The following is a 19,977-nucleotide window of genomic DNA, read 5'->3' on the forward strand; positions in this document are numbered from 1 at the left end:
ATTGCCCTGGCCAGAACTTCCAACACTATGTTGAATAGAAGTGGTGAGAGAGGGCATCCCTGTCTTGTGCCAGTTTTCAAAGGGAATGCTTCCAGTTTTTGCCCATTCAGTATGATATTGGCTGTGGGTTTGTCATAAATAGCTCTTATTATTTTGAGATACGTCCCATCAATTCCTAATTTATTGAGAGTTTTTAGCATGAAGGGTTGTTGAATTTTGTCAAAGGCCTTTTCTGCATCTATTGAGATAATCATGTGGTTTTTGTCTTTGGTTCTGTTTATATGCTGGATTACATTTATTGATTTGCGTATATTGAACCAGCCTTGCATCCCAGGGATAAAGCCCACTTGATCATGGTGGATAAGCTTTTTGATGTGCTGCTGGATTCTGTTTGCCAGTATTTTATTGAGGATTTTTGCATCAATGTTCATCAAGGATATTGGTCTAAAATTCTCTTTTTTTGTTGTGTCTCTGCCAGGCTTTGGTATCAGGATGATGCTGGCCTCATAAAATGAGTTAGGGAGGATTCCCTCTTTTTCTATTGATTGGAATAGTTTCAGAAGGAATGGTACCAGCTCCTCCTTGTACCTCTGGTAGAATTCGGCTGTGAATCCATCTGGACCTGGACTTTTTTTGGTTGGTAAGCTATTGATTATTGCCACAATTTCAGCTCCTGTTATTGGTCTATTCAGAGATTCAACTTCTTCCTGGTTTAGTCTTGGGAGGGTGTATGTGTTGAGGAATTTATCCATTTCTTCTAGATTTTCTAGTTTATTTGCATAGAGGTGTTTGTAATATTCTCTGATGGTAGTTTGTATTTCTGTGGGATCGGTGGTGATATCCCCTTTATCATTTTTTATTGCATCTATTTGATTCTTCTCTCTTTTTTTCTTTATTAATCTTGCTAGTGGTCTATCAATTTTGTTGATCCTTTCAAAAAACCAGCTCCTGGATTCATTTATTTTTTGAAGGGTTTTTTGTGTCTCTATTTCCTTCAGTTCTGCTCTGATTTTAGTTATTTCTTGCCTTCTGCTAGCTTTTGAATGTGTTTGCTCTTGCTTTTCTAGTTCTTTTAATTGTGATGTTAGGCTGTCAATTTTGGATCTTTCCTGCTTTCTCTTATGGGCATTTAGTGCTATAAATTTCCCTCTACACACTGCTTTGAATGCATCCCAGAGATTCTGGTATGTTGTGTCTTGGTTCTCGTTGGTTTCAAAGAACATCTTTATTTCTGCCTTCATTTCGTTATGTACCCAGTAGTCATTCAGGAGCAGGTTGTTCAGTTTCCACGTAGTTGAGTGGTTTTGAGTGAGATTCTTAATCCTGAGTTCTAGCTTGATTGCACTGTGATCTGAGAGATAGTTTGTTACAATTTCTGTTCTTTTACATTTATTGAGGAGAGCTTTACTTCCAAGTATATGGTCAATTTTGGAATAGGTGTGGTGTGGTGCTGAAAAAAATGTATATTCTGTTGATTTGGGGTGGAGAGTTCTGTAGATGTCTATTAGGTCCGCTTGGTGCAGAGCTGAGTTCAATTCCTGGGTATCCTTGTTGACTTTCTGTCTCGTTGATCTGTCTAATGTTGATAGTGGGGTGTTAAAGTCTCCCATTATTAATGTGTGGGAGTCTAAGTCTCTTTGTAGGTCACTCAGGACTTGCTTTATGAATCTGGGTGCTCCTGTATTGGGTGCATATATATTTAGGATAGTTAGCTCTTCTTGTTGAATTAATCCCTTTACCATTATGTAATGGCCTTCTTTGTCTCTTTTGATCTTTGTTGGTTTAAAGTCTGTTTTATCAGAGACTAGGATTGCAACCCCTGCCTTTTTTTGTTTTCCATTTGCTTGGTAGATCTTCCTCCATCCTTTTATTTTGAGCCTATGTGTGTCTCTGCACGTGAGATGGGTTTCCTGAATACAGCACACTGATGGGTCTTGAGTCTTTATCCAGTTTGCCAGTCTGTGTCTTTTAATTGGAGCATTTAGTCCATTTACATTTAAAGTTAATATTGTTATGTGTGAATTTGATCCTGTCATTATGATGTTAGCTGGATATTTTGCTCGTTAGTTGATGCAGTCTCTTCCTAGTCTCGATGTTCTTTACATTTCGGTATGATTTTGCAGTGGCTGGTACCGGTTGTGCCTTTCCATGTTTAGCGCTTCCTTCAGGAGCTCTTTTAGGGCAGGCCTGGTGGTGACAAAATCTCTCAGCATTTGCTTGTCTGTAAAGTATTTTATTTCTCCTTCACTTATGAAGCTTAGTTTGGCAGGATATGAAATTCTGGGTTGAAAATTCTTTTCTTTAAGAATGTTGAATATTGGCCCCCACTCTCTTCTGGCTTGTAGGGTTTCTGCCGAGAGATCCGCTGTTAGTCTGATGGGCTTCCCTTTGATGGTAACCCGACCTTTCTCTCTGGCTGCCCTTAACATTTTTTCCTTCATTTCAACTTTGGTGAATCTGACAATTACGTGTCTTGGAGTTGCTCTTCTCGAGGAGTATCTTTGTGGCGTTCTCTGTATTTCCTGAATCTGAATGTTGGCCTGCCTTGCTAGATTGGGGAAGTTCTCCTGGATAATATCCTGCAGAGTGTTTTCCAACTTGTTTCCATTCTCCCCGTCACTTTCAGGTACACCAATCAGACGTAGATTTGGTCTTTTCACATAGTCCCACATTTCTTGGAGGCTTTGCTCGTTTCTTTTTATTCTTTTTTCTCTAAACTTCCCTTCTCGCTTCATTTCATTCATTTCATCTTCCAGGGCTGATACCCTTTCTTCCATTTGATCGCATCGGCTCCTGAGGCTTCTGCATTCTTCACGTAGTTCTCGAGCCTTGGTTTTCAGCTCCATCAGCTCCTTTAAGCACTTCTCTGTATTGGTTATTCTAGTTATACATTCTTCTAAATTTTTTTCAAAGTTTTCAACTTCTTTGCCTTTGGTTTGAATATCCTCCCGTAGCTCGGAGTAATTTGATCGTCTGAAGCCTTCTTCTCTCAGCTCGTCAAAGTCATTCTCCGTCCAGCTTTGTTCCGTTGCTGGTGAGGAACTGCATTCCTTTGGAGGAGGAGAGGTACTCTGGTTTTTAGAGTTTCCAGTTTTTCTGCTCTGTTTTTTCCCCATCTTTGTGGTTTTATCTACTTTTGGTCTTTGATGATGGTGATGTACAGATGGGTTTTTGGTGTGGATGTCCTTTCTGTTAGTTTTCCTTCTAACAGACAGAACCCTCAGCTGCAGGTCTGTTGGAGTACCTGGCCGGCCGTGTGAGGTGTCAGTCTGCCCCTGCTGGGGGGTGCCTCCCAGTTAGGCTGCTCGGGGGTCAGGGGTCAGGGACCCACTTGAGGAGGCAGTCAGCCCGTTCTCAGATCTCCAGCTGCGTGCTGGGAGAACCACTGCTCTCCTCACAGCTGTCAGACAGGGACATTTAAGTCTGCAGAGGTTACTGCTGTCTTTTTGTTTGTCTGTGTCCTGCCCCCAGAGGTGGAGCCTACAGAGGCAGGCAGGCCTCCTTGAGCTGTGGTGGGCTCCACCCAGTTCAAGCTTCCAGGCTGCTTTGTTTACCTAAGCGAGCCCGGGCAATGGCGGGCGCCCCTCCCCCAGCCTCGCTGCCGACTTGCTGTTTGATCTCAGACTGCTGTGCTAGCAATCAGCGAGACTCCGTGGGCGTAGGACCCTCTGAGCCAGGTGCGGGCTATACTCTCCTGGGGCACCATTTCCTAAGCCCGTCGGAAAAGCACAGTATTCGGGTGGGAGTGGCCCGATTTTCCAGGTGCCGTCTGTCACCCCTGGAAGGGGAACTCCCTGACCCCTTGCGCTTCCCGAGTGAGGCAATGCCTCGCCCCTGCTTCGGCTGGCGCACGGTGCGCTCACCCACTGACCTGCGCCCACTGTCTGGCACTCCCTAGTGAGATGAACACGGTACCTCAGATGGAAATGCAGAAATCACCCGTCTTCTGCGTCGCTCGCGCTGGGAGCTGTAGACCGGAGCTGTTCCTATTCGGCCATCTTGACTCCCCATACATCCTCTTTATAACATTTTAAACAAATAAAATTAAAATAAATACATTTTAGGAAAAAAATACTTCAATCAGACTATATACAAATAAAAACAACGAAATAATGAAAAAAGCTGGGATCAGTTTTCAGCCCTAAATCTATATTTCCCTATGAGACAAAAAAGGAAGAAAGGAAGGAAGAGAGGGAAGAAGAAAGGAAGAGAGTAAGCTAGTAATCGCCTTGCATATATTTGAATTATGAATGATACTAAGTTCATTTTTTTTTACATGCAAATTACCCCCAGGGAATAACAGCAAACTGGCTTAAAAATGTCCATTTGTAACTTAACATTCATTTTAGATGGCTTGTACAAATGAACTTCTTTCTCTCCATTTATGTTGGCAACATTGAAGCAAGAAAAGGTTAAATGACTTGTGCACTGGGAAGAGAAAAAAAAAAAACAGTTGTCATCCGTGGTGCCAAAAATAGAAGTTCTGATTTCCAGTCCTGTGATCTCAACAGAAGACAGAATGTTCACTCTATCTGACTGATATAAAATACATCTTCTCCAAGGACTCTATTATTTTGAACTACTGTGTAAGTACATGTAATTATAAGCTTCTGGAAACATGCACTGTTTATTTTATCATTTGTAATAGCAAATAGAAAAGCTTGGGCTGAGTATTTACCCAATAATGACACTAACAGCCTTCAGAGTCATTATAGACGATTTGTAAGGGTCTGTTTAGATATCCTTAAGATCACTGACCCATTAGTGCAATTATAGTCTAAGATGGTTCCTGTACTTGCTACCAGAAAGTGACATGTTGATGTTACAAAAACACTCTCTACCCATCATTAAAAATGTGTCTTTACTCAGAGAAAGCTGCAGAAATAGAACTATAACTATACTTTAAAATTCTGTTCCCAATGGGTGATGTAGTCATTCTCTTTTTGTAATCCCTCTGGTAAAATGATAAATTATATTCTCAGAAAATTGAATAAAACAAGTGTGTCTGGAGTTTGTTCCTTCTGGTGGGTTCATGGTCTCGCTGACTTCACGAATGAAGCCATGGACCTTTGTGGTGAGTGTTACAGCTCTTAAAGGTGGCACGGACCCAAAGAGTGAGCAGCAGCAAGATTTATTCTGAAGAGAGAAAGAACGACACTTCCACAACATGGAAGGGGACCTGAGCGAGTTGCCGCCGCTGGTGGAGGTAGCCAGCTTTTATTCCCTTATTCGTCCCCACCCATGTCCTGTTGGTTGGTCCATTTTACAGAGTGCTGATTGGTCCATTTTACAGTGTGTGGATTGGTCTATTTTACAGAGCACTGATTGGTCCATTTTACAAACCTCTAGCTAGCCACAGAGAGCTGATTGGTGCATTTTTACAGAGTGCTGATTGGTGCATTTTACAAACCTCTAGCTAGCCACCCAGCACTGATTGGTGTGTTTTACAATCCTAGCTATAGAGCACTGATTGGTGCATTTTACAATCCTCTTGTAAGACAGAAAAGTTCTCCAAGTCCCCACACGATCCAAAAGTCCAGCTGGCTTCACCTCTCACAAGTACATTTATTCTGTAGTATTATTTTTATCGATTTAAAAATCTTCATAGTACTTGTCTTTCTTACCCCATTCACACGGTCTCACACAGTTACATATTTCAAGTATCCATACATGCTCAGCCTTTCATGTAGATGCAGTCAATGTGAAGAAAAACATAGATTGCTTGCTATGTAACTACAGATTCACAGAACCGGAAGGATCACAGGGGACTGACTACCTAGTGGAGCAGTGTTTCTCAACTGATATTATAGTCCCTTATTAATTAGTCTTTATTTGGGGGCAGGAGGGGGTGGGAGAGAGAGGAGATATCATGGACACTAGAAAATCTAATGAAGTTTGTGAAGTTATCCCAAGAAAAATCCACTCGTGTGTAAATGTTCATGTCATTTATTTATTTGTTTGCATTTGACATTGAGTTATTTCACATTTTACAAATAATTATGTGACTCATTTTTCTTGTAAAAATTGATGACCTCTTTTTAAATAAAACATAAGTGCAAATTACTAACCAAATCATATAAAAAAAGAAAACATAAATTCTGCTTAAAATAGTTTTCAATGAGAAGGCTGTTTTATTTGGCTTAGTAAGAAGTTAAAATTTAGGCTACTCTGGAACACTTTGCCTATGGGATAGCCCTGCTGTGTCTATGGAGCAGCCAAAAAAAAAAAAAAAAAAAAAAGGAAGAAGTTAAGTTAAAATTTAGACTGATCCTTCCTTTATAGGAAAATATTGGTGTTATTTTTAGTATCCAAACAATTTTTCATCTGTTTTAACAGCACTATGTGCTCAAAGTTGCAGCTCACACAGCTTTCAGTATCAAACAGAATTAAATTCCCTATCAGTCGGAGCAGAGTAGACTTTTGTCAAGACACCTGAGCTTTCTCCAAGATACTTCAAGGTGAATTCAGGTTCTATGAAACCCTTTGTCCTCAAGTCAAATGAAATTATTTTTGGAAAGCTTAGTGTCAACAATGCAGCCTTTGTCAGCAAGGGAAGATGTTTGAATCCTTTTAATTTTATGTAGTCTAAGCAGAAATAACCTTTAAAAGAGTTTTGTAGTCTTTACAGATGTTTGTAGATCTTCTCCATGGATAAACTGACATGTCTTTCTCATTTTCAACCCCCTTGCCCTCACTAAAGTCTTTCTTTCAGCACTTTCACGTCAATGGAAAGGTCACAAGATTTTACCTCTAATTTCTTCCTCCAAAATGACAGTTGTTTCCAGAGCCACCTACTAGACCAGAAAATCTGAAATTGAAAGACTAGCCTCATTTTTTTTTTGATCTAACATCTACAAGGAAGTCCATCCATGAATAAACTTCTCTTGTCAAATTGTTTTAAGATTCAGCTCTCCTTTACTTAAAAAATAGATAAAATGAAATTTCCGACCCAAGTTCAGCCAAGCGCATTAACACTTATTCATTGGAAAGCCAAAAAACTTCTGATAGTAAAAATAATACATTTTGCTTCATTCCTAAATAAAAACTTCTGAAACTCTAGATTTCTGGCTATGTCTGTGAAATTATTAGGTTGCTTTTAACAGAGCAGGCAAAGCATCTTTTTAGGATAATTATCAGCGTCTTTCACACGAATGCATGCTGATGGTGAGGGCAATATGTCTCTATGAAAAGTGGAACCTCTGTCTTCACCAGATTAATTACGCTGGATCTTGCATCAAGAAACTCCATATGTACACCGTATGTACTTGCAGTATCAAGATTTTTGTTCCATTAGGAGTTTCGCTTGATAAAGAAACTCTGTTGGGAGGAGGCAACACACACACACACACACACACACACACACACACACACACACACACAGACACACACATCGACATTCCGGTGAGAGATAAAAATCAGAGTTTTACTGAAACAATCATAGTTTTCACCCAGTTGCATGCCAAATGGGAATGACACAGCTGTTATTTTCACCATAACTGGCTTTGAAATATTGGCAAAATACCAGAGTTCAAGAGTAGGTTCTATCAAGTGAACAGAGGTGCTATTAATTTTTTTTTATTCTAAGCAACCAACCAGCTCAAGCATTTCTAGAGTACTTGAAATGATAAAGCTTTCTCCAGTTATTTATGGTTTCTTTTGATTGGAAACATGTCAAAAGTTTCATGTTAGGGCAAATATAAGTTTTGGTAAATTTCCATCCTTTTAAAATTGAACTTCTTCTCTAGGGGAAAAAAATCTATATTGTGTGATTTATTTTCAGGATGCTCAGAAATAAGCTTTCTTGACTTTATCCTATCATTGGCAGGAAACTTATCACACAAGAAACAGTCTGGCTTTTGTGTCCCATCACATTTAGCAATGCAAATAAAATCAAAGGAAATGTAGGAGCCATCAGCTTTCTTTTCTCTGACATTTGCCAACTTAAGCTAAGTTTAATGTGAACAGAAAGAGATATGCACAAACATAATGTCAGATGCATTTTCATTAATTCTGATGAATGCAATGCCATTCCAGATGTCATTGTACAAGGATAGTAACTTTATGTGAAAAAATACATGCTACTCTGTCCATGTTTAAAGGAAAACATTAAAATATTTTAAAACAATAAAAATATTAAAACATTAAATACATTAAAAAACAAAAAACATATTTTACCGTAAACAATTTTTTGCACAAAAAGCAAACAAAATAAAGCTAAGTTATATATATATATACATATATATGTACACACACACATATATATATATGTTTGCTCTTACTTAACCTACAACATAAAGTCTGTATATGATCTTTAACTAAAATATCCCTTTTCTAATGTGATCTGAAATATGCCATCTAATCTCTGCTGTTGTTACATAGGAAGTTTCTGTTTCCTGTATTACAAATGAGCCCATTTGTAATAGTTGTATATTTCTAGTTTTCCTTTGTTATCTGGATTCTTCCATTTTTCATCCAGTATTCTGGCATGGTTAATTCTCTTGCCCTTTATCCCATCAACTATTGGGTGGTAAATCTTATGCACAAGTAATCTTATTACTTTTCTCTTTATGTGGCTAATATCACCAAGTTCTTAACTTGTCATCTAACAAGGTATCCAGATCTCTTTTTATGCTGGTTGCCTTTTTCTACAACCACTACAATGTGTTAACATCTATCTGAAAATTTGGAGCCATCTATTTAAAAATATTGCATTTTTTGAATGATCAAGAACTACAGTACTATTATCTTCTTATTCTTAACTAATATTTCTTTTTTTGACATACATATGTACATATTTTATTGAATATATAGGAATGAAATTATATAAAGAAATGCAATGCTAATGGTTTCTCTAAAGATTCTTTTGGATTTTATACATATATGATCATATCTGTGAGTAATAATAGTATTATCATTTTTCTTTCATTCTAACACTTACACCTATTTTATGTTTTTCTTGACTTATTTTAGTAGCTAGGCCATTCAGAAAAATAGTCAATGACAATGGTGATTCTTAACTAATATTTCTAATTTTAGCTTTTTATCACTTAATCCATCAAAATTTTTACCACAATAGCTACCATTTCTTAATCGTCAACTCTTTAAGCTAGGTGCTGTATTAGTCAAGGTATGTAATGTGCTATCTCATTTTATTTAACCTTTCTGACAACCCTATGTAGTTATTATTGTCTTATTTTATCTTAAAAAAGAGAATAAGCAAAACCAAGATCACAGAAATTAAGTGACTTGGCACTGGATTACAAAATGATGTGGTCAAGCAAGGATGTGAATCCAGATTTGTCACAATCCATTGCCAATATTCTTTCTGCACTTTTCCATTATGTTACAAAAAGCTATGATTCAGTATCAGCTTTACTTCCGTCCCTCCCTCCTTCCTTCTTTCCTTCTTTCTTCTCTCTCTCCTTCTGTTTTTCTCTTTTTCCTTCTTCCCTTTTTCTTCCCTCCCTCTCTCCTTCTCATCCTTCACTCTCTCCCATTCTTTCTTCTCCCAATTCCTCTTTCTCCTGTTATCCTTATTTTATCTCATATTGTCACTAATGAGCCAAGTAAGTATTTTCTTAGGGTAATTCTGAATCTAATTTGTATCACCCAACCAAGCAGTGGCTCTCTCATAAAGCTGATTAAGTTTTCCTTCTATGTTTTCATCCACACAGTAGATTAAGACATTAATAGACGTTAATTTGAAAAGCATCAAGAACAAAAACTTGTGTCATAATGCTACTTCTCATATGGTTGTGGAATTAGGGTGCAATAGCTCAATTTATTTTAATTATTGATGGTGGGGTAATGAATATAAATATACCAGTCTTGTGTGTTTCCTTCGATTCAGCTTATGGAAACGACCATGTCTCCTTCTGTCTGTTATTCATTCCCTAACTTAGGGATACTGTGGGATCCTACTCTTTAATAATGATAATTCCATTGATTGTGTAATTATTGGCTACCACACACTGTACTAGGTAGCTGCACATACATGATATTTAATTAGCAGGATCAGTGCAAGACTGGTGGTATTAGTCCACTATTTTAAACTAAAAAATACAATTTTAGAGAAGGGAAAAATAGGTAGCCAAGTTGGGATTCAAACTTTGGTCAATTTGACCACAACACTACTCTACGAACTTAGCTTCTGTCTCTGATCTGACAGAATGTCTCACGGTGACCTTTCCCACATAGCCCTCTTGGGAGGCATTGTGGTGAAAATTCCCATTCCCTTCAAAAAATAATTCTCATTGGGGACCAGGAGCACTTGAACAGTAGATGGATAAACTCCAAATATTTCTCCTATCTTGATTATATCTTTAAGTTCATAAGACAAAAAAAAATCCCTTTATAAAGATAATAATGAAAGTAGGAGAAAATGAGAGATAATCAAGAAGTAAATAAAATTTGTGACCTAAGTTTCTCAAAATTTTAAAAATTGTGAACCGTCTAGTGGCTATAGGTACTTATATTGGTTACAAATTTCATATAAGTTTTCAAAGATGTATCACAGTTTATACAACATAGTTTTAAAACATTAATTTTGTTTTACAGCAATTAAAGGATTGATACTGCTTATAACCTTTTGCCAAAGTAAATTTGGTTTGAGCATTGTGTATCAATGTGTGTCAGGAGAGCCTGGGTAATGCTGATGTGCAATAATCTCTAAATCTTGGAGATTTAGAGTAACAAAGATTTATTTCTTGCTCAGACTACATGTTCATAAAAGGTTATCTAAGGTCTATATTTTTTATTTTCTTGTTCTTAAACCCAGACTGATTGATAATTTATCATATAAAACATTACTAGTTGTCTAGCAAAGGGAAGAGAACATGGCAAATCATTTACTTACTCATAGGCTCCCATGAAGAAGTGGAACATATAGCTTCTTCCACTCACATGTGATTGGCTAAAGCAGTTATCATAACCATAGATAGCTTTAGAGAGGATGGAGAAATTCAACTGTAGCATGCACAAAGAAGTAGAGAACTGGCCCAGTTTTGAAATCCTATTATCAGAAAATGACAGTCATTCCATATAGGGTTGATTTATTTTCTTATTCTATAGTTCTACTACTTTAGAAAATACTAACATTCAACTTGGTGATTAGCCAAAGAAGGCAGTTTTTGGTGATTATGACATTGTGTTCTGCGTTTTTGCTTCAAACCTGCATTTAGCAGTTATAAATGTGAGAGTAAGTCCTTACAACAGACCACTGTTAGCAGCACATCATCCTCCAGGTCAATGAGCACATCATCCTGAAAAGCAGGAGCATGAATATTTTACAACTTGGAAGATGATGATAGTACATAGATTTTTAATTTTTTTTATTACTTTGGTTGCCACAAGAATTCCTTTGTACTCTGTATTCTTTGTATTGTTTGTATTAGATGTCTTCTTAAAATATGATCACTTATACATTTACTGATTTCTTTCTCTGAGGTGCAAAGAACATGAAGTTTTGGGGCAAAGTCTAATTCTTGACAATTGAGCTATTTGCACTGCAATTCAGTTGTCTTAGGGAATTCTCTTATTAAAAAATCAACATTTCATAATCATCATATTTCAACCCTATTAATAAGTTTAGGATAATCTAGCTAATTAATACAGTATACAGCTAAAGCTTGAAGTCACTTGAAATCACGGAAGTGATCTTTACTGAGAATATCGGTACCATAAAATATTTATTTCATCTCTCATTCAAAAACTTGTGTAAATGTGCTCTTATCAGCCAGCACATCTCATTATAGAAAAGTAGTATCATGTGTCAGCCCATTTCTCTGCCATGTTCTTTAAAATCACTTGCACAGATTAGATGCAATTTAAGTATTGATCAGGGATCTTTAGAGATCCTTCAGCAATAAAACATGACTAAGAAAAGTGTTGCTTACCACTATCTGTATTCTGTGAATGAAGATGTGTGAGGATTTGCATTCAAGTGTAAGTTATTTCTTGATAGAGGAATGCCTTTCTTAGTTGTGTATGTAGATGGTCTTCCTTCAGTACTGATCTCAGCATACATTTTCATGCTTTCTTACAGGTTATAGAAAAAAATAGTTAAGGGAGCTTCAAATCTCTTTTAAGACCATCTATTTCTAGTTAAAAAAATAAAATTTTATCAAACTATTCTCTTCATACAGGTGCTGCACATATGCCAGGAGCTGATTCAGTGGTTTCATCCAAATGTAAAGAAAATATGGTATTATTTCAACATATAATAATAACTACTGTTACACTTATGTAAGGCAATAAAAATATTTTTGGCAAAAGCTTGTCCTGCTTTCTTTTTTGAGCATAATTTATGTTTTACAATCTTGTTGGCAAAAGCGTGACCTGTGTCTGTTTTTGCTCTGGTGAGTGCAACTAAGAATGATGCCACTGTCATTTTTGTTCTTTTCTCTGTTTTGCATGAAAACATTAATAACTTTCACAAGGAAAAGTATTAACTGGCAAATATTTCTGAAAAACTCAGACAACCACAAAGATTCTGAGCATTATTTGAATAAAAAACTAAAACTTCAAAGTTTTTTTTTTTTTTGCCAGTATTACAGTCAGTACCCAAGACACCAGAAGAGGAAGTATTCTAAGCTCACTAAAATGTAACTTCGAGACATTTATTATCATACTTTATAGCTGCAATTTTCTTTACTGGCATTTGGTTTCACCTGCCTGGCAACATGCATTCATATTTTATATTTTAATTGAAGAACTTTTCACTAGAAAGATTCATAATATTATTCAGAATTGTTGTTTATATATTGCTACTATTATTATTTCCCACAGTAAATATAAATCAACACAATAAGAATAATAAAGAAAATTCCAAACTTAGCAAATATAAACAATATCATAGGAATGGCATAAAATGTTAGCCAAGATGAAGTAATCTTTTACAATTCCTGTATAACATGCATTGCCTTTAAGAACAAAATTATTACTAAGGACTTTACTGTGAATATAAAATTAATCTTACTAGTTCAAATTTATAAAAATGTAAGGTGGATAAATTACATCATCTGCTTTCCCTGTGAAAATGTCAAACTGTCTATGGATCAGTTATAGACTTCTATGGACTACCAATGACGCACATACCCACTTTACCAGAGGAAGAGTTTGTTAGATGTATTTATAATGCCTATACAAAGCCCTCATATTTATTTTCCATTTTAATTTCATTCTCATTTTCCTTAGCAAACTCTAAAAAAAAAAAAGGCTGGTGTGTTTATTTGAACAGATATCCACAACACATTTACATTTCCAAACCCAACTTCTCCCCCAGCCTTCAGACTTAGATGCCTGTTAGACATCTCTGCTTGGATATCTCAAAAGCATCATCAACTTACTATGTCCATAACAGAGCTCCTGGATAGTCTTCTGCAAAACTAGTCCACCTTATTATACATCATTCATTCAATTGTTCAAGCCCAAACCTGATGTTCAATAGAGTCTTCTTTCTTTGACATCCCATATCACCATCCAGTTCATTAATAATTTCTGTTGACTTTGCTCTCAAAAATATATATCTGGAATCAGACAACTTCCCATTTTGCAGTGCTGCCACCTTTGTCCAAGTTGCTATCATCTCATCTCTCACTCAATCTACTCACTACTTTATCACTAGTCTCTCTTTGTTTCTACTTTTGTACTCACACTTGTAGTCTCATCACAGCATCCAGACACACATTTTCAAAAAGCAAATAAAATCAGGTCAGAACTCTCCAGAGGCTTCCTACCATGCTTAGAAAGAAATCCGATGTTCTTACTATATGGCCTGCCTTGCTTATTCTACTAGGGAGCCTACCTTGCTTATTCTACTGCACACATATTAGCTTTTGGTTTTCACACTTGTGATTTCTTCTGCCTGGAACACTATGACCCCTGATATTTGTGTGACTGTTCCATTACTTTAATTAGCTTTTGTTGCTGACCATATTAAATAATAGAGCTTCAACCTGACCCCTCTAATCCTGCTTTATTTCTCTCCAGTCTTGTCACTCTGATATTGTATTGTATATTTATTTATCATAGTTTTCTCCCACTAGACTGTGAGTTCCATGGTGGTAGAGACTTTGAATTCATCATAAGCCACATACTCAGTGAGCAGAGGTATAGATTTTATGTATCCTATCCTTTGGTTACTTCTGTGGAAAGCAGAATTCTAAGACATAGAAGAGATGGTAGAATCTCTAAAAAGGAAAAAAATTGGTCATTAAATTTTGGGGGAATGGCACTCTGTGAAGGAAGAAAACAGGGTATAGGAAATTTGGCCTTGGTCTACAGAGTGAGCACAGGAGTGACAACTATAATCAAGAGGACGCTCATGCAGTTTTGAGATATTTTATACCTTTCCCACTGAGGGGAAGCTAATGCCAAAGAATCAGTATGCTGAGAAATTTCCTTACAGCCTTCAATCAAATTCATAGGTTAAAACTTAGAGACGTTATTACGGTTATGTACTTAGGTTGTGTTCAATATTAACAAAAATTAAATAGTGAACACTTCACCTGATAAATATTTAGCACAAGCACAGCGTAAGTCAACAAATTCCAGCAAAGGTCAAATTTTACATGCATTGCATAGGCACCAGTTTAAATCTGTAGTGAGAAGTTTTGTATGTCTTTACCTTGGTCTTTCCTGCCTAGTGACTAAACTAGTATTGTTGAGGCAAAAGAATATATATTAGCCACAAAAAGAGTTGTAAAGAGAAAGGTGGAGTAACACAAGCATTCATTGGAGGTGCCTGCTCTACGCTACAATAAACTCTCTAGGTAGCCATTGGTTTCAACCGACTTTGGAGGGAATAACAGTAGGTAATTCATCACTGAGGATTTTGGCAGGGCAAATGGATTTATGGACTTTAGGTTCTGACTAATGAATTATTACCTGGTTCCTGATGGAGAAGGAGTAATGGGTTACCAAGTAAAACAATATAGCTTGTAGATCTCAAGTGGCTTCTCTTGTAACCAATTAAATTCATTAGTTGAATGGTCCATCCCACCACAAGTCAATACAAAATTCAAATAGTCATTTCAACATATTTGTTTCACCTTAGTCTTCTTGAAACCATTACTCAATAAAGGATTACAATGTAAATTTGCTAGAAAGGCATACCAGCCTATCTGTATATTTTCCATTGCCTTAGACAGTAATGTTTAGTCAGTAGGAGGTTACTACTTCAGATTTACCTGGGAGAGAATTAGTTAGATGTTCTTTTTAGACAAACTCAGCCCCCAGTAATGATAACTATTTCTACCTGAATTTCCAGGTGGCTTCATGTGACCACTAAATAGAATAAACTACATGCAACAGTCACCTGCTAGGCAGTCCCTTCATTGGTACCAGAAGATCAACATTTGGTTTTATATGAATGTATAAATCCTGGCTGGATCTAATTTAGCAGGCTAAATTATATTTTATCATCTGTCCAAGTAGCTAAAAACAGAAAATTAAAATGTAGTTCCAATCTTAACAATTTCAACTGTTTGTGTAGAGAAGACATGTTTTCTATGAAGAAGACATATGGCTGAATTTAGTTATTAAAATTTTAGTGCCATACCTCTCGAATAGCTGTACAAAACTCACTCTGAAGCACTTTTTTGAGGGATTGTAGCTTGTGCACTGGTACTTCTCCAGATTCCTGTAGTTTTTCCAGTAATTCAATTGCTCTTGCAACATCTGAATGAAAAAAAATGAAAATAGAGAAACATAGAATAAATTGTATCTCATCAGCTCAAAGTACTATTATTCCAGTTGGATGATGACATTGAAAAGCAAGTGGAATTAAATTGCATAATCAGAACATATATTCATAGCTTATTGGTCTCACCTTTTGGTAAAAGGTCATTTTAATTTGTTCCACACATTTGTCACTTCATACATTTTATTTGATGGGATTTCATGTAATTTGTGTCATACAAATGAATTCGAATATGATGTCAGTAAAGAGTTGGACACGTCTATTATTTATTCTGATACTCCAATAACAAAACTAATTCATCAGTTTTACCTCTGAGGTGCTTCCTTTCAGTTCAACTTTTCCGTTCCCATTTCAGTTTGTCATAGCTACAACGTTACATGTATCACTATGATGAATGGATTGCTGTGTATCTCTGCAGTTTGTCTATAAACTTCTTGAGGGTGGGAACTTGTCTAGTTTGGTTACCATTGTATCCTCGGGGTATGGTATATTATAGTCATTAAAATTAATGCACTTTTTCCATTTCACTGCCATTGCATTATTTCAGACCCTCGTCATCTCTCCTCTGTCCAATTGGAATTATTTCTTCTCCTCCAGCCTCTTCAAATGGTCCACAAAGTTATTTTCCTAAAATAAAAGTCTGATCATGTGCCCATCTACCAGCCTTTAGAACAGTACTAAGCAAGAGTTTTCAATAACAATTATTTTAAATGCTTCTCTTTCACTTAACAACATCAAAGGTTAATGTATCAAGAAACATGTAGTCTTTTATAGACATAAACTTTAAAATTCCCTAGATTATTTCATATTGCCAAGAGAAAATAATTCAATAAAGGGTCATTTAAAAATACTTATGGGTGATCTCTTCTACCCTTGTCGCTACAGTAAATAACTCACTGAAAAGCCACTTAGGCATTTATGTTATAGGACATGAGGTTTTCGATTCCTAAGTGCCTAGCTCCAGAAAGCGTCCCACATCCCTGCCATCAGCTTATAAATGTATCCATTCACTCATCCATCCAGTATTTTGAGTTTCTGTTATTAATGCTTGGTGCCAGCTTAACAAGAATATGATACTCCCTTTCAAAGCTCGCAATCTAATGAGAAAGAAATATAATAGCACAGCCACCTTCAATAAAATTGTTAGCACCTCAGAATCTGGGTGGGGTTAGCATAGGTGTAAGTATGTAACTGAATAAAATAACAAACAGTGACTTTGATGGAGACTGTCTTTGAAGTAGTCATTTTGATTGCCAATCGTGGGCCAAAGTAGCACAAATCATTAAATCAATGTGACACTGCCAGTTTCCAAAGTCTGTCTTTTAGTACATAAACAGGAAGTCTACATAGTCAATTGGACAAAACCAGACACTTCCGTAATCAATAAGGTACCAAGCTGAGATTTTATGCATTTCTAACTGCAAAAGATACTCTACCTAGGCTGCAGTAAGCCATGATTGCACCACTGGACTCCAGCCCCTATAGGAGACAGAGTGAGACCCTATCTCTAAAACAACAACAGAGACAAAAATTCTACCTAGATGCCCATGGATGCATGGAACTCTCAGAGCTCATTTTTTTTTTTCTCTAAATCTCGCTCTTCTTTTCCTTTGTTCCATATTTCCAAAAATTTCTTCCCCCAAACAAGCCATCCTCTCAAGCAAAACTATGGTGTTTTTCACACTCCCCTTGCATACAGATAGTCGGCAAGTGTGGTAGATTCTATCTTGGAATTGCCTTTTGTAAAGAGCCCTATCACTCTCATGGAAGTCTTCATCATTTCTCACTTGCAGTACTGGAACATCTCCTAACTGATCTCCTTTAAATTAGTCTTCTTTTTTCAGTCCATCTGCCACATTGCTTCCATAGTAATTATCCTGAATGGTAAACCTAATTATTATTCTCCTGCACATAAAACCTTCCCTGGCTTCCCATTCCCTACAGAGTAAAGTTCAGAGTACTTAGGGTTACATATAAGGCCCTTAACAGCTGACTTCTCGCTCATCTCAGAACACCTCCTCCTGTCCATCCTACAGTGGAGCCATCCCAAATTTTTGCTATTTCTAGGACATGCCACAGAATTCCACACCTATGTCTTGGCACACGTCATCACCTGTTCCTGAAATGCAATTCATTCATTCATGCAGTAGTGCTAGCCCTGGGCTATGCACAGGAGATAGCGGTGAAGGAGATAGCCCCTTTCTCTTGCTTTCACAGAACTCACAGGCTTGAGGGGCAGGGGTCACAGACATGCAATAAAGTGGGTGTGTTCTATAAATGAAGCACTACAGGATTGTCCATGGATGTATAACAAAGACATTTATCATCATCAAAGAAGTCAGGGAGGATCTATTTGTGGAAATAACTGCTAAGCAGAGTCCTAGGTAGGAGGTGTAAGTGGAGAAGGAGGGAAGAATGTTCAAGACAAAGGGAATAAATGCAGATCAAAGGCTTGTTAAGAGAGTGTGGGATATTCAAAGAAATAAAAGGCGTTTATTATAGCTAAAGCTGAAAACAGGGTGAGAGTAGCAAGAGTTGAGTGGCGAGAGATGAGGTAGACAGAAATCACATCATGGTGAGTGTTTTAGGCCATATAAGGACAGACTTGGCTTAAAAACCATCTCCTCAACAATGTCTTCCCTGACTCTCTGAAGCAGCTTCAGTTGCTATCGTGTCTGCATTTCCACAGTTCTTTGTTCACTCATCTATTATAATAATTACTACCCTCTGTTTTCATGTACATCTCCCTCCTTTATCTCTGTGAATGTATACACTTCTTCAGATGTCAGAAACAAAATAGCTTATTCATTGCATCCACAGAATTCCACGTCCCTGTGTCTTGGCAGGTATCATCCCCTGTTCCTAAAATGCAGAATACCTAACAAATATCAAGAGTTTAATGCATATTTGTTGAATGAATGAGGGATTAATTGATGAGACTGGCTCAGGAAGGCAGGTGTTAGAGGTCTGTGTCTGTGTGAACCTGTAACTTCTCGTGAATCTAGAACTCCAGATTATTATCAGCCTTGGTTAAGCCTTGCTTGGATCTGGACTAGGAGAAAAAGGCAAGCCTAAATCTGCAGGCTGAAGAGTATTAGAGACTACACTGGGTGAAGTCCAGCAAAATTGAAAATGATACTATCCTGAATATTTTTAGTAGTTCTCAACCTGGGCTGTGCATTGAAATTATCTAGGGTGCATTTAGAAGTTATTAATGCCTGAGACCTATGCCAAACAAATTAAACCAGAATCTCCAGAACAGTGGTTTTCAACCTTAATTGCATATTAAAATCAACTAGAGAGGCTTTAAAAAACACAAATGCCTAGGTCGGTCCCACCTGGAGAGTTTCTGATGTGATTGGCACAGAGTGGGGGGCTGGGCATGGGGCTTTTTAAAGCCCTTCAGGCGATGCTAAAGTGCAGCCAAGGTTGAGACCACTGCTCTAGTTTGCATGGGTAATTTTAAAGCCCCTGTGTGATTCTAATATGCAGCCAGGGTTGAGAACCTCTGCTACATATTATTGGTTCTAAACACGAATGTGTTTAAGAATCACCCAGAAGAGCTTATTGAAATGCAGGTGCCTAATCCTTACCCCATTTGAGAGATGTTGATTCAGAAGGTGTGAGGATAAGGCCCCGGAATATGCGTTTTAAGCACATGTTCAAAGTGATTCTTAGTAATTGCTAGTTTACAGACCCCAGAGAGAGAAAAGTGAACGAAATGATTTTTTTAGGTTTCTTTCATTCCAGAATTCCAGAAACCCTTGTACTCTCTATTATTCTTTAATACAGTGTGTAACATGGTGCTGAATGGGATTCTTTGAGGAGTTTCAGAATTATTCATAAAAGCCCACAGATGACAGCAATTAGTGTTAAGGCGGTCTTTAGCAAAGGCTGCTCATTGGAATCACCTGTGAAGTTTTTTTAACCTGACCTACTACCACAGATCAATTAAACCAAAATCTCTAGGAGTGGAATCTGCTAAACAAGTTGCTGTTTTTTTAATTTTTGTTTTTTAGCTTCCATATAATTTCCAAGACCATCAAAAGCTGAGAAAAATATTGTTCAAAACAGAGCCATCAAAGAAACCAGACATGTCTCCATTAAGACTTGTAAAAGCTGAGCCAACCCTTTTCTATTACACCACAGGCCTTTCCCAGTCCTCATAAAAAATCATTGGGAGATGAGAGAAAATTCAAGAATTGTTAAATCATTAATTTGACACAGTACTGGGTCTTTTGCTTATCTTCCAACAACTAAGTAAGGAAGGCTCTGAC

At 37.1% G+C, this 19,977-nt stretch overlaps 1 protein-coding gene across 1 annotated transcript in view; it reads right to left on the reverse strand.

Moving 5' to 3' along the window:
• LIN7A (lin-7 homolog A, crumbs cell polarity complex component) overlaps nucleotides 1-19,977 on the reverse strand; it is a 148,702-nt gene that overhangs the window by 82,564 nt on the left and 46,161 nt on the right. Inside the window, exon 2 of the mRNA XM_054444644.2 lies at nucleotides 15,560-15,678. Coding sequence (XP_054300619.1) covers nucleotides 15,560-15,678 — 119 coding nt within the window. The remainder of the gene's footprint in view (nucleotides 1-15,559; nucleotides 15,679-19,977) is intronic.

Source organism: Pongo pygmaeus, chromosome 10 (genome assembly GCF_028885625.2).
Source record: "Pongo pygmaeus isolate AG05252 chromosome 10, NHGRI_mPonPyg2-v2.0_pri, whole genome shotgun sequence".
In the NCBI taxonomy this organism is placed as follows: domain Eukaryota; kingdom Metazoa; phylum Chordata; class Mammalia; order Primates; family Hominidae; genus Pongo; species Pongo pygmaeus.